The following is an 18,563-nucleotide window of genomic DNA, read 5'->3' as shown; positions in this document are numbered from 1 at the left end:
AAATGGTCCAGGAGGCCGTAACAATGGTATATCTGGAAAATGATCAAGAGTTGAATCCTGATAATACTGCAGTGCTATTCATCAATGCAATGAACAACATTGTAAACTCTAAGTCACTGAGAATGTTAACGTTTATGATATAGATAATCAATGGTTCTATGAATGTGTTTTCTCTGATACCATTATGATTTAATTCTATAAATGTGCTTGGTAGATGTATCAAAACAGAATCAAACAAACACTTGCTAGTATATATTAATTATTGGCTCAAGCAGAGTTTTGTCGTTTACTTGGTTGCTATTAGGCAAAAGGTAAAAGCCAATCCATTGATATCATAATGGAAAGTAGTTAATGAGTATTGGTATGACGTTGTTTTAACCTAGATGTTCCCTGCTTGCATCCGTTAAAATACCCTTTTTTTAAATATAAAAACTAAACAAAGGTACTAACTCCTTTTTACAAAACTGCAAAAGAAGTTTTGTCCGCTGAAGTTTGAAGTAAAAATATTTGATAGTTTTACATGGAGGAATGGTTCTCTTTCATCTTTGTTTCATTCATTGTGTAAATATGTCATACTCATACATAAAAAATTATATTAGTTTATATCATCAAAATTGATTATTATCATGTTTTTAGCAAATCAATTGTGAAATATTGGATACAGTCTGCTATATAATAGTACCTATTTAGTATCGTCAGGGAATTTCAAGATGTCTACCCCTATAGGTTGTTTTCATGTTAAAATGTAATTTGGGAAAATTTTTAAGTCTCAATTTCCATACAATAAGGATATGTATTTTAACTGGTAGTGCACTTTAATTTATTTGAAAATAATGAAGCATTATATATTAATATTAATAATAAAAAATAATCAAAATACCAAGTGTATAATTAACTAAAACATTTATTTCAAGATTATTGGAAAATCATATTTCATCCAATATCTTTTCATTAATTTATTTTTTTACACTGGCTTTTTACATATATCAGAAACCTGATTATCATGACTATGTATATAAAATACCATATTACAATGTTGAATAAGTACCTAATCTAAATTAATTTTGATTTTAATATATACATGTATTATTGGTAAATTCAAGGTTGTGACAGACATGCTTGGATTACGCATTGTACAGCTCCCGTCAGCTCCACTTCACGGCTGCCTGTCATGACAATAATTGAGGTGTATTCAGCATCACTTACTATATGTTTTGCCAGCTAGTTTTTACCTCATCCCAATCTACATCCCCCCTCCCCGGGAAACAGTGTACATTGTTTACCCAGGCTCTACAACAAACATGTACATGTATCTAATAAGAATGGTACTTTTTTTTATGTTTCAAAAACTCATAAACCTATATGATTTTTAAAACCGTAAAGTATATTTGTTTGTCTTAACAAACTTCCATTGAAACAGTTCTAAAATCACAATATGTATATAAGATACTGCCTCCATTCTCATAAAGCCGTGCAAACACAGAAGGCAACGATTCTGCCCTCTGGCCATCTATCGATGGTCACCTTGAGGTACCTGTATAGCTGGATACTGTGGCTTACCTGTATGTTTGACAAGTTATAATTATTGGACCATGACGCAATATACGGTCAAGATAACTTGCGGGGTTGGGATCATAAACATATTGTGTTTACCGGTAATTAAGAATCAAAACAAGCTGAATTGGGTACTTGTAGGTAGACTATAGCTACGTCATAAAGTTTGAAGTGGATTTATTCTGCATGATCTTTTAAAGACGTTCAGTTTTTAATAAAGAATATGTAATTAAGCTATTTTAACGTACAATACTTTTAGAACTTAAAATAACAAAGAAAAATATTATAAAAGTGTATATTTTATGAAAGACGATCTACAAGGGTTTCGCTAGAAAACCGATTGATAGGCACCAAATCTTTTTATATAAAAGCTATGTATTACCCGGTATATGATTGTATTACTAATAGCTTAAATTATAAAAGAAAAAGTGTCTCAAAAGCACAATAGGACTGGTTTTTGCCGTAGCTGCAATATTGTAGCTCAAAAGACTTTTAGACAGAAAATGGTGTCGTCTTAGTAGGCCGGGTACGTATATCCGTTCTAGTTTTTGCCGCAATTCAAAGTTGTTTTTGACTTGTGAAAATGCTTGTATTTACTATTTCATGTAAATGATATATATATATATATATATTTAATGCAATTTACCCATAAAACATTGACTTTTGAAAACGTAATATAGACAATTTAAGATATGAAATGGAAACTACTGATATAAAATTAAATAGACATATACTTAATGAATATAAATTAATCTTTATTACTTTTGCAGTGAAAAGGTTTTATTCATGTATACTAAAAAATATCGTATTATATAGTTAAATATACTGTACATTAAATTGTAAATGTTGTAATTAAAAAAAACACTAAAAAATTATAATTAGAGCACTCTATGTATTATTTCAAATTGAAGAACGTATTCTTCCCCGATCCCTAACTGTAACACATCACCTTGTCTGTCTAGGTCGGAATGTACCTGGACACCATGTCCACCTGTAGTGGACACCGTGTTCACACGTAGTGCACTCCGTGTCTACCTGTAGTCTAAATCTTGTGCACTCCGTGTCTACCTGTAGTCTAAATCTTGTGCACTCCGTGTCTACCTGTAGTCTAAACGTAGTGCACTCCGTGTCTACCTGTAGTCTAAACCTCGTGCACTCCGTGTGCACAAGGGTGTAACCTTTAGTCTACTACCAACTGTATCTACTGCCTGAAACATCTGATTCATGGATAGCTACTGCATAACATAAGTAACACGCTGAACCAATTAATACTGACCAGTTTCACAATTAGCATTACATATAAGATGTTCAGGCACCACATACCATTACACAACAACGAGAAACTTATACCTATAATCCAGACTATTATGTACAGACCTGGCCAGCTATCGCATGACACCCACAGTATACATGTATATACGTTTAGACCTGGGACACACACGAATAGCTGTAAGTCTATATCAGTATCTTATGAAATAAAACTTATTATATTATACTCTTATAAAATACACCCCCCCCCCCCATTAAAGCAGTATCATAATACACAAAATATAAACATTTGTAGTCCTGAAAAGTAATATCATCAGTAACTATGGGTTTGCTCATGTAATACACAAGGTGTCACACTGACCTTTAAGTGTGAAGATGGCCCGCTGGGACTACATGTGTATATACATGTATACCTATATACGACTTAACACTGCATATATCTATATACTCAATGTATATAGGTAATATTAGGTGCCAAGTTTATGGATAGAATAATTATTAGTGTGGTCATGCAACTTCTACTTATATTATATACTTTCTTTTTGAATTATTATGTTAAAAACAATGTTTACTTACATCTATTATACATGACAGTGTATCAAATATATATTAAATAGAGTATAAAAAAAAACCAAAAATAAAAACAGGTCTGCAAACCCTAGTGCTTTCGCTGCTCATCAGCAGATGTTTAAATACAGTAATATCAATGATTTTACATGTAATTAAATTATCATATATCAAGTCGAAGAAAAGAAGAAAAAAATTAATCAGATATTTCAATTTGTTAGTTAGTAACAGAAAAAAACCCTTACATGTACATGTATATGAAGGACAAAAGGTATACGGTTTTTAACATGTGTATTGATGTACATTTATATGGGTTAGATACGAAGGATGTTCCGACAATTAATGTTACTTGCGCAAAAACTCGTGGTTAACTACCTCGTGGCGATAGCGGTAGATATTCGTGTTAAAAATCTCGCTCACAATTACACTTACCTTGGTGCTGTGTACATTTGTTTTGTAGCGCAACTCGTTTACACTTATACTACCACCACAGTTGATGGCTAGCGTGAGTAGCCCCCCGCCCTAAAACCTACGTGCCCTCTCACAGAAGGAAGGATCTCACCTTGGCTTAAATCCGGATGGATCGTTTCAACGAGTAGATTGTGTGCATATGTAACGGGGTGCTCTGGAGGCGGACGTGCACTAAAAAACAGATAAAAGACCAACATGGTCACGACTGCCATATAACATTGCGTCCCCACGCAATAGCTTATTGTGATTTTCAACACGCCATACATTTGCGTTCGGAACGCAATAAAATATATGAATACTTTTCATTATCCCGCTCCCATCCACACGTATGAGAAATTATTGTAAAGGGTACAAATGTCATATAAGACGATTGTAGTTGGTTATTTTTGCATCGAATTAAGTCGGAATACCATCAGCATACAGATCGCTGCGCACACAGGTCGCCCTGCAACAACAAGAACAAAGCATAACATTGAACTAATACGGCAAATCCTTGAAAAAGATTGCAAGGACACTGTCCGGCAGTGATCTAAAAAGACATAGGCTTGTCTTTAGCACGTATTCATTGCATTTTAAAGAAACATCTTAAGCTGGGCAAGATCAATGCCATGGTGGATACCCATTTACTAACTGACAACCAAAAGAGTACCGGGTTGACAAGGCCAAATCCTTATTGAAGAAATACCCAAAAATACAGCAAAAAGGCTTTTTTTCGAACCCAAAATAAAATGCTCTAATCGAAATCTGGCAAACAAAAACGCCAGGCGCCCTAGCATTGCTAAAAGAATACGACACCGCGAGGAGGTTTTGTATGTCATATTCTTTTATAACAAGGGTCCAATCATTCAAATCCCTGTTTCAAAAGGCAAAACTGTCCACCGCGAAGTATTATAGAGACGCTGTACTTCGAAAACTTAAGAAAGTCTACAAACGCCGCCGCCCACAGACAGTTTGAAGTACCTCAGGCTCTTACATGATAATGCGCCAGCACACAAGGCGCGCATTGTAACGGAGTTTTTTGAAGGCAGAAAAGGTCACTGTCCTCCCCTCCCGGTATATTCACCAGACTTGGCCCCTTGTGACTTTTTCTTGTTCCCCAAACTAAAATTTTCACCTGTCTAGAACAAAATATAAATCAAGAAATGCCCTTGGCTCTGCCATTTACCAGTATCTTATGAGTATACCAATTCAAGATTACGAAAACTGTTTCCAAAAGTGGTTGAAACGATGCATAAAATGCAGAGGGGAGTACTTCGAGGGACAAGGCAAAGTAAAAAGATCAGAATTACTTCTATCAAAGAGAAATCACCAAAGTAACAATAATTTTGGAACACCCCTCGTAAGTATTTTAGGGTGTTAATATAGTAGACAGATAGGGTATATGAATACTGTATGGGTAGAGATATAGGAGATATAGAATAGGGTAGGTCATATTATATGGGTATATATATATAGTAGATAGAGATAGGGTATACAAAGGTCAGTATTTTATAGGTAGATGTAGGGTAGTTACATAGACAGGTGGAATGTTAACATACATGGGGCTAGTTTATAAATATAGATGAGGGTATAGTTATATAGATGAGGGTGTAGTTATATAAATGGGGGTAGTTATATAGATGGGGTAAATAGAAGGGAGATAGTTATACATAACTATATCTATATCTCCACTCATAAAATTCTCATCTACCCTAACATCTACAAGATCTATAATCTTCTTACCCATAAAATATTGACCAATCTATATAATTTTCCTTCAACTTTTTTCTTAAAGGGACAATTCACTTACGCTAATTCTTTTACATAACCAAGAAGCAAAATATGGCATAAATGTATTGTTCTACATTTCTTATGAAATATATAACATCAGATATTGACAAATTCCACGTCATTGTTTAGTATTTTAATTGATACCGTTGTAATTACAAATCGTTGATCAATACGATTAAGCAGGTACAATATGTACGCTGTACCAATATCCGAGCCAAAGTCACGCACGTTAAACAAATGAACTACATAAGCACTGTGGAGGTGATATAATGATTTTTTAGGCAAGACAATTCACCTAATAAGGTAAACACACTTCTGTCAGAGCGATTTGAGCTGTTTTAGACAAAAGTAGCATTACTCTACGAGCAAGGGACTGGGTTCGGCATACAAGATATTCGACCACAATGTGTAATGGCGGACAGCGAGTGAGTTTGAACATTTCACACGCATTTCACCACCATGGGATGTTCTGACATATCACAGTAAAACCGACTGATCTAATTTCCATTAGAACTGGGGGTTTTTTTCCGTTATAATACAAATTTTAATGTTCTCGTCGAATGAATTGTCCCTTTAATTATTCCATAATTTAACTTGTCACCTTTAATGATACACGAGACATACGTAATATATATATAATATATATATATATAATAGTGTCAATATTTAATGGGGAGGGGGGGGGTGTTCGAAATTTCATATGATACCGGATATTTACGCTCTTGCTGTCGCGGTGCACACAAGAACTGAAGGGGGTTGGGGAGGGCAGGTTCAACCCCTCCATTTGTGTACACAGGATCTTGACGTTTTGTGAATAATGTATAGCATATTTTTTAAGATACATACCCCATATATGCTTTTTATATATATGCTATATGTTTATTGACAGAACGGCAAACTCCTGTGTCGTGTATTACCCAGTATAATATGCATGGCCCGCCGCCCGCTGTAATACTTATGTGATACGATAAAATCAATACATGGGCGTTAATGTCGAATTAATTCAACAATAAAAAAAAAAACTCTGCTTAGGCAACTTTTATGCAAGAATCGATTTACCAATGGTGCCATGTTTGTGGTAAAACAATCTAATCAGATGCCAATCTACTATCCGTTGCTTTTCAAATTAAAAAAAAAACTTAAATGACAAACCGGAACACCTCGGCTATTCGGAACCTTCCGCATAATGTTGCGCGCATGCCATTTCCTACTTCCTGTTTCTACGATGGCCGACAGCGGCCGGCAAAAAACAACTCCAACAAAACGTTTTTCGTACTTAAATATTCATTGATATTTAAGTACAACTTTTATTTTCTGAAAATATTTTTTGTCATGAAAAATAATTATGTACAAAATAATTATGTACAGAAAATTTTTTTTTTTGTCGTGACAATTTTTTATCACATTTTTATGTACAAAAAAACAACAGGTCTGATGCTAAACATAGACTGGGTCATACACAATCAATTAATACGGGTTTCTTATTAGGACTTTATTTTATCTTTATTTGAGAAAGTTCATAAAAGTCGCAAAATGTAAGTGGTAATAAATAGGTCATAATCTCTATTTTTTTGCCTAGTTATTATCCCTTTTATATGTCTTTATATACCAAAGGTTTAAATGTCCATTTAACTTAACTATTTGTTGCAAAACACGCCAGATTTTCCTGCAATCCTCAGTGTAATGCAATTAATCATCGTGATAAGGAGTACGGCTATGACCAAATTGGGGTGGTGTTCACAAAATACCGCGTCAGACCTGTTGTTTTTTGTACATAAATATTTGATAAAAATTTGTCATGACAAAAAAACATTTTTAGAAAATATTTTCTGTACATAATTATTTTGTACATAATTTATTTTTCATGACAAAAAATATTTTTAGAAAATAAAAGTTGTACCAATGACTATTCAAGTACGAAAAACGTTTTGTAGGAGTTGTTTTTTTGCCGGCCGCTGTCGGCCATCGTATGTTTCAGTACAGCTAGGCCGTTTTCGTTTATTCGGAACAACCGGTTCGACCGTTGAAGTAATTATTTCGAGTATAAATCCTGACGGACCTACATTTTTTTATACAGGCCTGTGAGGGCTTTGTCAAAGCTCGTCTGAAAACAATATAAAATCACCAGGTCCGTCTTTAATTAATAAACGAACAATTAGGTCCAACCAGTCAAACCGCATAGTCGAAAACGGCCCTAGATTATCAAAGAGTCGAAGTCATTTAAGCGTTTGAATGCGAAATACATTATAACGCACAGGGGGCCAACTCAATGAAAATGAATGTTGTCATACAGTTTTTGTATTTGGTGGATGGACTGATGAGTATACATGAAAATCATGTAATTTATTTCAGAAAATACGAGATTTGAAAAATTATTAAAATAATCGGGATACTTACAATAAAACTGTTTTATAGTAAGTATCCCGATTTTTCAAATCTCGTATTTTCTGAAAAAAATCACATGACTGTCATGTATACTCATCAGTCCATTCACCAAATACAAAAAAAAATGTATGCCAACATCCATTTTCATTGAGTTGGCCCCCCTGTGTTATAACGGTGATAAATTATGGTTACACATTTTCGTCAAACACAGCGAATGATAGACAGACGTGTTTGCCTCTCTCCGGTAGTCTTGATGAGAAATGAAACATTACAAACACCGTCGGAGCTACAAATACAAAGATGTAATTATGATACACGTAAGGGCGGTGCTTTTATTTAGACAGTAATATAAGATATACACGTCGTTTATCGGACATTGAGAACTATGAAAACTGCAGTATGATGAAACATTCGCCATCTTCTACTGTACATGTATCTGGAAAGTCAGGATTAATAGGAAAACTGTATCTTAACCTTGTATCATTGGTATGATCATTTTGATATTTACTCATTCAATTTGTGGTAATATATCATGAAATACAAATGCAGATGTAAAACTAGATTGTTGTATGTCTTTATATTGTCTTGTTATTAAACAGAGTCTGGAAAGAAACGCCCGTGAATATTAAAAGGCACAACCGTGGGAAGAATGGCCTTATGGGTAATTGTCATGTTTTTCGGGTCAATGAGTGCAATATAACTTTTCTTCGTTGTTCCGTCGAGGAATATTGTGGCCAAGTAACCGTCATCCTCTGATGTAGCGCCCCCTGGTGGTGAAGGTATGAACCAAGCCTCGGTAGGGTAATGGTTAGGGATGTATAATGCTTTGTCTCGCTTTTGACCACAAACGTCCTTTTTAACCAGAGCAATATGAGCAAAATCTTCTCCGTCGAAGTTGAAAACTGACCCATATACAAAACAATACGGTTTGGATCGGTAATGTTCGTTAATTGTCGGTACTTCTAGTGTAGATGCGCACTGGTATTTGTCCGAATCTGGCCAAGTTTGTGTTATATAATTGTTTTTCTTTATATCAAAGATATATCTCGTCACCGACGTTCTGTATTTACTGTGTGCTCGGGATGTAACGTTGTAAATGTTCGAAATCTTAAACACATTGGAAAAAAATGGATCTTGATGACCTGCAACATCTACGGCGATTTTACCATCTGGAAATTCGAACGCGTTTATATGGTGCAAAGCCATCACTGTGGAAATGTTCATATTGTACGTCTGACGTGTTTTTGTATTGACTATATAAACAGTTGTATTTTCCTTTGGAAACCAATCCATTCCATCTCCTACTGAGCCGTGCAACAAAAGCTCTTCTATATTAACAAAATAAGGCGCAATGAAAAAAATAACGTAATTTGGCGTTACTCCAAACGAATGCATGTAGGCCACTTTGTCCGTGTCCCATTCTGCTACAACTTGTCGATCGTTGACAGAGTTTATCCGTACAAGAGTTAATTTATGTTTTATTCCGGGGATTAAACTTAAACTACTGTAGAAATTAAAGTAAGTATCTGAAGTGCCGTATTCAGGAAGTGAATGTGCGCATGACATAGAATCAATAAACCCAATTCTGTCGGCGGGTTCTTTTACGGGATGTTTGGCATTTACCGGTCCTAATGTTGACAGCGAGCTATTAAACTCGTACAGTTTCCACACGTCTGACACTGCTACAAATACGGGACTGTCATCGTCCATATACTGGAATACATTAACGTTCGTGTTGTCTAGTTGGTGTCCAACAGCGTCTGCCTTCTCAATGTCGCTAAAAGGAGGAGCAACACCACCAAATGTTAGAAACGGGGCCACGTTGTTGTTTGTTCTGGACTCCTTATAGGATTCTGATCTCAGGAACTTTGTCGAGAAATACGCAGAACCATTGCCAGAAAAGGTCCAGCTGGAAAGTTTGGAATAACCATCAATAGCATTCAGGAATTTGCGTTTTCCCATCTCAAACTGTCCTGGACCATTCCTGATCTACAGATAGGAGAATGGTGATTAATAATGATGAATTGAATCCTCTACATTTTATGAAGTATAGATGAAGCATAACGAAGTCTATTTAACATTAATTCAATTAGTATTGCCTAAGTATCCTTAAACTATTTCACTTCCCGAGTTCTAATGGTAGGTTATGGAACATTGGGGCGATGGCGGGTGTTGTTTGTGGAGGACATTGGTGTATTAATCACAACGACTGGAAGATTAGACAGTTTATGGTTTGCCTATTCATTAACTGCAGTAAAATATATTTCAGATAATAATCGCGATGTGATATTTACATTTAATTTATATTTGTGTAGACAAACATTGCCCTTTTATAGACAAAAAAAACCAATAAAGCTGTTAATTTCACAAAGGATACTTTAAACAATAATTGGAAAAGTTTAGAAGAAAGTTTTACACTGTTTTTTTTTTTTTTTTTTTTTTTTTTGTTGTTTCAACTTTAAATCCTTATGGGGGAAAACAAACATCTGAATTTTTCAGAAATAACTTACCAGTGTTCCTTTGAGCCATGTAGGAAGTGGATTGTCGAAATAAATCGGTGCTCTCTCCTTTTCGTCTTTATTGGTAGTAAACCACAGTTCAAACCCCTGTGATCCATCAGTGTGGGTATCAAACCCCTGTGATTCATCAGTGTGAACACACCCCACCAGAAGGAGAGACAGTAATACAACACACCATGTCATGTTGATCAGGGAGCCGGGTATAATTAACCTATTCCTGTAATTCCAACTATTTATACGGCGGCTATCAGTTGCATCTGCAAAGGCCTTGGCCCACTTACTGACGTCATGTGTCAAGTTACACTGAACAGGGTCTATTTGTGGTCAAATATCGACACAAATGTAGATAGGTTTCGTCACACAAGACCTTTTCGCACTAAGATAGCCGGATAACCGGCGGTGAACTTATTTGTGCAATTTAAGGGTAAAGTATAGATCTACATAATCTATTTACACAGCTATCTATACAAATCGTTATGATACTAACATTTTTGAGGTACAGATTTGTGAACGGAATGAAATGAAAACGATGATATTCCAGAAAATATTTATATACATCGGAGTAGTTTTGGTTGAATAAAAGCATCAAGCTGGTTGTATTCTCAAACGAATTATCAAAATAAAAAAACAGTTGTAGGACTTAATATTCGTCTAAACCATATTATAAAAAATATTTAAGTTATATACAAAATAAATGTGTTGCGTTATTACTTATAGGTCTATATCTTAGGTAATATCTTAATCCATATACAAAATAATGTGTTTCGTTATAGGTCTATATCTTAGGTAATATCTTAATCCATATACAAAATAATGTGTTTCGTTATAGGTCTATATCTTAGGGAACATCTTAATCCATATACAAAATAATGTGTTTCGTTATAGGTCTATATCTTAGGTAATATCTTAATCCATATACAAAATAATGTGTTTCGTTATAGGTCTATATCTTAGGTAATATCTTAATCCATATACAAAATAATGTGTTTCGTTATAGGTCTATATCTTAGGTAATATCTTAATCCATATACAAAATAATGTGTTTCGTTATAGGTCTATATCTTATCTTAGGTAATATCTTAATCCATATACAAAATAATGTGTTTCGTTATAGGTCTATATCTTAGGTAATATCTTAATCCATATACAAAATAATGTGTTTCGTTATAGGTCTATATCTTAGGTAATATCTTAATCCATATACAAAATAATGTGTTTCGTAATATGTCTATATCTTGGGCTATACCTTAAACCATATACAAAATAATGTTTTTCGTTATAGGTCTATATCTTAGGTAATATCTTAATCCATATACAAAATAATGTGTTTCGTTATAGGTCTATATCTTAGGTAATATCTTAATCCATATACAAAATAATGTGTTTCGTTATAGGTCTATATCTTAGGTTATACCTTAAACCATATACAAAATAATGTGTTACGTTATAGGTCTATATCTTAGGGAACATCTTAAACCATATACAAAATAATTTGTTTCGTTATAGTTATATATCTATATCTTAGGTAATATCTTAATCCATATACAAAATAATGTGTTTCGTTATAGGTCTATATCTTAGGTAATATCTTAATCCATATACAAAATAATGTGTTTCGTTATAGGTCTATATCTTAGGTAATTTCTTAATCCATATACAAAATTATGTGTTTCCTTATAGGTCTATATCTTAGTTAATATCTTAAACCATATACAAATTATGTGTTTCGTAATATGTCTATATCTTAGGTAATATCTTAATCCATATACAAAATAATGTGTTTCGTTATAGGTCTATATCTTAGGTAATATCTTAATCCATATACAAAAGTATGTGTTTCGTTATAGGTATGTATCTTAGGTAATACCTTAATCCATATGCAAAAATATGTGTTTATTTATAGGACTATATCTGGGCTCATTTGCTACAACTCGACGCCAAAAACAACGGATCTATATTATTGGAAATGTACGAAAAACAAAGAGAAAACAATTTATTTATTTTCGGGATCACTGATCAACATCAACGAGAAACGAACGAGAAGATAAAAGCCGAAGGACAAAGAAGAAAACTGCTATCAGCATGTGGAGTAGAATCGACAGATGAAGGAAATGTTTAAAAGATTATTTGACTAGGCAAGCCATTTATTTAAAATGTAGTTTAATCCAACTGGCCAATTTTGATTTCGCTGAACTGTAAAGAAATTTCAAACCCCTGTGATCCATCAGTGTGGGTATCAAACCCCTGTGATCCATCAGTGTCGGTATCAAAGCCCTGTGATTCATCAGTGTGGGTATCAAAGCCCTGTGATCCATCTGTGTGGGTATCAAAGCCCTGTGATCCATCAGTGTGGGTATCAAACCCCTGTGATCTATCAGGCTGGACACACCCCACCAGAAGGAGAGACAGTAATACAACACACCCATGTCATGTTGATCAGGGAGCCGGGTATAATTAACCTATTTCTGTAATTCCAACTATTTATACGGCGGCTATCAATTGCATCTGCAAAGGCCTTGGCCCACTTACTGACGGTCATGTATCTAGTTACACTGAACAGGGTTTATTTGTGGTCAAATATCGACACAAATGTAAATAGGTTTCCTCAAACAAGACCTTTTCGCACTAAAATAGACTGATAACCGGTGGTGAACTTATTTGTGCAATTTAAGGGTAACGTATAGATCTATATAATCTATTTACATAGTTATCTATACAAATCGTTATGATACTAACATTTTATTACATACAGATTTGTTAATGGAATGAAATTAAAACGATGATATTGCAGAAAATATTTATATACATTGGATTAGTTTTGGTTGAAATAAAATTGATAGTTAAAAGTATCACCAAGTGATTTGTATACTCAAACGAATTATCAAAATTTAAAAAAAATAGTTGTAAGACTAAATGTTTGTCTAAAACAAACAAAAGATGTCGCTTCTGTATAGGTCAATATCTATGGTAATACCTTAAACCATATACAAATAATGTGTTTCGTTATAGGTCTATATCTTAGTTAATATCTTAATCCATATACAAAATAATGTGTTTCGTTATAGGTCTATATCTTAGTTAATATCTTAAACCATATACAAAATAATGTGTTTCGTTATAGGTCTATATCTTAGGTAATATCTTAAACCATATACAAATTATGTGTTTCGTTATAGGTCTATATCTTAGGTAACACCTTAAACCATATACGAATTATGTGTTTCGTTATAGGTCTATATCTTAGTTAATATCTTAAACCATATACAAAAATATGTATTTCTTTAAAGGACTGTCTCTTAAGTTATGTCGTAAACCACATACAAAAATATGTGTTTATTTATAGGTCTATATCTTAGGTAATACCTTAAACCATATACAAAAATATGTGTTTATTTATAGGTCTATATCTTAGGTAATACCTTAAACCATATACAAAAATATGTGTTTATTTATAGGTCTATATCTTAGGTAATACCTTAGGGCATATACAAAAGGATGTGTTTATTTATAGGACTATATCTTAGGTAATACCTTAAAGCATATACAAAAGGATGTGTTTATTTATAGGACTATATCTGGGCTCAATTGCTACAACTCGACGCCAAAAACAACGGATCTATATTATTGGAAATGTACGAAAAACAAAGAGAAAACAATTTACTTATTTTCGGGATCACTGATCAACATCAACGAGAAACGAACGAGAAGATAAAAGCCGAAGGACAAAGAAGAAAACTGCTATCAGCATGTGGAGTAGAATCGACAGAAAACGGAAAAGTCTAAATGATTATAAGACTAGGCAAACCATTGATTGAAAATGAAGTTTAATCCAACAGGCTTATTTTGATTACGCTGAACTGTAAAGAAACTAATTTAAGAAACCCGTATATTTAGGAACGATCGGAACCTAAAATATAACAGGAGCGACTTAACGAAATGTGAGCAAGAAAGAGAAAATATACTCAGAGAAGAAGCAAAGGAAAAGCAAGACGGAGAAGAAGGCGGTTTTATATACCGACTCCGCTGGAGGGTCGTGCGTCCGCCTAGAGAGAAGGCATGACCAAATAATGTCATCATAGAAAACTTAAGATTATTGAAATGAGTCAGGAAAGACCTTTAACAAAATATCAACCATAATATTCATGACATGGACATAGAGGCAACTCTATAACAGATCGAATGTGAAGTAATGTTCTAATAAGCACTGTATTTCTTTCCATAAAATTCTTATGAAAATCCTACAATATAATGTTCGAGTGTTAAGAAAGCCGAGATGACGAGAACCGAGTGCAGTACCCTCTCACTAATCATGTGTTTTCCATAAGCCCGCTTTTTAGAGAATAAAGAAAAGTGTTGGTATAGAACAACGTGTAGAGTATAGTTTGAGTTCTAACTTAAACCACAGTTCATTTTATGTAAATAAAGACATGTACAAATTTTATTTAGCCATACATTACGTATATACAAGGAAAAGGTATTTTAACGTATGTGCATTCATCCATAGCGTTAATGCATCACGTGTATACCAGTAACTGGCAAAATATTCACAATACATTATTTTACAACAAATAGATAATATCTAAAAACGTTTTCCAATGAAGAGCATACCTTTTTTTTTCTAAGACTAAAGTGTATACCGATGATTATTATGTTAATATCTTCATTTCCTCCAAAATTGAAAATTACATTAAGAATGACATTTGATATGAAAATAACAAACAAAGCAGCAAATAGATATTTACAAGATATGTAAAAGCTCAAGTCTCATAATAAGTAATTAGTTGAGATTTACTTGTTACAATAAAGATCACCTGCTTTCATAAGTCTATACAAAAAAATCACATTTCCTAATCTAAACTCCTCTAAATCACTATTTGCAAAACTCAAAGGCTATTCTTTACCCAACAAGTTGTATATAAATCAAAATCTGATACATTATTAAGCGATGACATGACCTCTAATCCAAAATTGTTCACTCAAAAACACCAGTACTCGTCACGATTTTCATTATTTTTATCACAATGTAAAATAATATGGGTAACATGGTCATTAAAAAGTCATCCACAATATTGACATAATTCCATACAATTTGATATCCGTGTGTTTACACAAACATCCAAAATACAATTACATAGTTATCATACTGTAGGAACCTAACAGCGAGTTCGCAAAGAAAGCACAAACTAGTTTTAGAGTGAATACATTTGAATCTAATAAAATCTATATCATTTGACATACGTTCGAGCCGTGATCTTTCATCAAATTTGAATATTTTTTTATAAACAAGATTTTTACAATGAGAAGTGCCAGATACAATCAGTAAATCATAAATTACGTAATATTCTTATGATGTCTAGTATAAAACCTTGTCTGCATTAAAAAACACGTAAAAATCTACTGACAAAAAAATCGTAAATCAAAAAACTACTATCCATGGCAATAATTCGTCTCATAAGTAATAATTTTCTGATGTCAACATTTGATTTAATGGTAACCCAAACGAGCAATGATACACACGTCAGTCCGTGTTCTCATCCTAAAGCCTTGAACAGATTTGACAATACAATTCTGTGCTCGTTCAAACAAATTTACATATTTATAACTAATTATGAAGAAGCCACAATTTGCATCTGAATAGAGCAGATGGATATATCTTAATTTTGGCCAATTTGGTAATAGTTGCAGAGTAAAGAGCATTAGAATGGGCACCTGACTTTAGAAGTGACATAATACCAGTTTTTAACTTACTACATGCCCTTATAGTTATTTCGACACTATTTCTATAGTGACTTAATGATATTTGATTGTGTTTCATTTCAGTAACTACTGGTAGAATACTATAGCGAAGTAAAATATCAGATGCATTGCACTGTGCGTTTATTGTAATTACATTTAGTTGAAAAGAACGTAAACCGACACTTCCGACTATAAATTTCACATATGTTTATCATGTCTCGCAAACTTTGATAATTTGTACTTAAAAGATACAAATCGTCTGCTTGAGTGGGTATATTAACTTTTAATTCAACAATCGATGTGCCTTTGCCATATATTTCTATTTCGTTTAATAATTCATTGATGAAAACCAGACACATTTTGGCAGAGAGCGACCCTTTGTAAAATTCCTCTCTCCATTAAAACACTTTTGGATATCAAATTGGTATACGTAACACAACCCTTATACATTCCCTTGAGGATAACCCATACTTTGCCTTTAAGCCCCATTCCGTGCGTTTTGTAGAGCAGGCCGGCGTGCCACACATGTCCAGTGTCAAACGCCTTATTGCTGTCTAAAAAATGCTACATAAACCTTTCAATTGTGTTCTAGGTTGTAATTGATATGTTCCTGCAAATTAAAGAATGTATAGAGATGATTGTTTTGGTAGCGAACTGTTATCTGTTTGTTCTATTAGAAACTATATCATCTCAAACAACTTAAAATCACTGGTAATAATGTAATGGCCCTCTAACTGTCCGGATTTTCTTTTGGCTTTCCTTGGCCCTTATACAATGCAATAATCAAACTTTTTTCCATGCAATATAACCAAACAGTTCTTGCCACCATATGTAAAGTGTTACGTAAATTAGATATTTCGACATTTATAATCAAAAATATCCATTTTAGCTTTAACCTTAGCCGTTATATTTTCAGCTTTTGTATTGATATAATTTGCAAATTCAACATTGAATAAATCACAATATAAAGGACACTTTGAATCTATAAACTGAAAGGGATTTGTAATGGTTGATTTTATTCGTTTTTTTCGACATATCTGGTATATAAAAAAACTTGATGGATTATAACGCTGTGCACCGTGCGCCGTCGTAAACTAAATGAAAGAAAATAAAAAAAATGGAGAGTAGAACAAAGCTTAAGTTTTGAAAGAAACACGCCAAAATAAAGTTGCTAAAACACGACATATTAGTGCAGTGGAACCATGAATGTGATTTTTGGATATCTTAACAAGAGATCCCAGAGGGATCTTGGTGACCACCAAAGAATGATATATGTCTGACAATGGAAAGAGGAATCTTTTTCTCTGCTTTTCAAACCTTTTCAAACATACTACATATAAAATTTGAGACAGATCGCTTCAGTTCTTTGTGAGAAATAGCGTTAAAAATCTTCAACTATCAAATCAAAATACAAGATGACCGCGGCCTGTCGGCCATCTTGGTCACCGTTCGGTCACAAAATCCAATATGCAAAACTAAGGCCCGATATAGGGGAACCTGGATATTAAATTTGAGACAGATCTCTTCAGCACTTTCTGAGAAATAACAGTAACAAACTTCAACTATCAAAATCCAAGATGGCGGCCTGTCAACCATCTTGTTGGCCGATTCGGTCCTAAATCGCAATATGCACAACTATGGCCCTAGGGGAACCTACATATGAAATTTGAGAACGATCTATTCAATACTTTCTAAGAAATAGCGATAACAAACTTTAACTATCAAAATCCAAAATGGCTGCCTGACGGCCATCTTGTCGACCGATCGGTCCAAACACGCAATATGCACACCTAGGGCTCTAGGAGAACCTCCATATGAAATTTAATGAAAACGATCCCTTTAGTACTTTCTGAGAAATAGTGATAACAAAAACTTTAAATATCAAAATCCAAGATGGCTGCTTGGCGATCATCTTCTTGACCGATCGGTCCTTAAACGCAATGTGCATAACTATTGGTACAGCCCAAGGGGAACCCTACATATAAAATTTGAGGGATTTTTTTTCTGGGGCTCTTTAGGGTATACTGAATAATAAAAAATCGGCCCCATCTCTTTCGGAATTTTGTCCCACTAAAACCCTACCGCTGGTAGGCTAAAAGAGCGATAACAAGAATTGTTAATGGACGGACGGAAGGACGGACGGACCGTACATGGACCACGGACGAAAAGCGATTTGAATAGCCTACCATCTGATGATGGTGGGCTAAAATCGAGACAAAAAACCAAAGTGCTAAAAATTAGGATCACAATTCATGCGTGATATTCGTCACAGAAACATACTGACCAGTGTCC

General features: G+C 33.9%; 1 protein-coding gene across 1 annotated transcript; it reads right to left on the bottom strand.

Annotated features, from left to right (window-relative positions):
• Positions 1-8,322: 8,322 nt before the first annotated feature.
• LOC138307313 (carotenoid-cleaving dioxygenase, mitochondrial-like) lies at positions 8,323-10,962 on the bottom strand. The gene is made up of 2 exons (XM_069247988.1): positions 10,527-10,962; positions 8,323-10,005 (listed from the first exon to the last, which is right to left on the bottom strand). Exons 1-2 carry the CDS (start codon positions 10,716-10,718, stop codon positions 8,608-8,610), a joined length of 1,590 nt encoding a protein of 529 aa, XP_069104089.1. The 5' UTR covers positions 10,719-10,962; the 3' UTR covers positions 8,323-8,607.
• Between the last annotated feature and the right edge of the window lie 7,601 nt (positions 10,963-18,563).

The sequence above is a fragment of the Argopecten irradians genome, chromosome 1, assembly GCF_041381155.1.
Source record: "Argopecten irradians isolate NY chromosome 1, Ai_NY, whole genome shotgun sequence".
In the NCBI taxonomy this organism is placed as follows: domain Eukaryota; kingdom Metazoa; phylum Mollusca; class Bivalvia; order Pectinida; family Pectinidae; genus Argopecten; species Argopecten irradians.
This window is presented reverse-complemented; position numbering and strand designations above follow the sequence as displayed.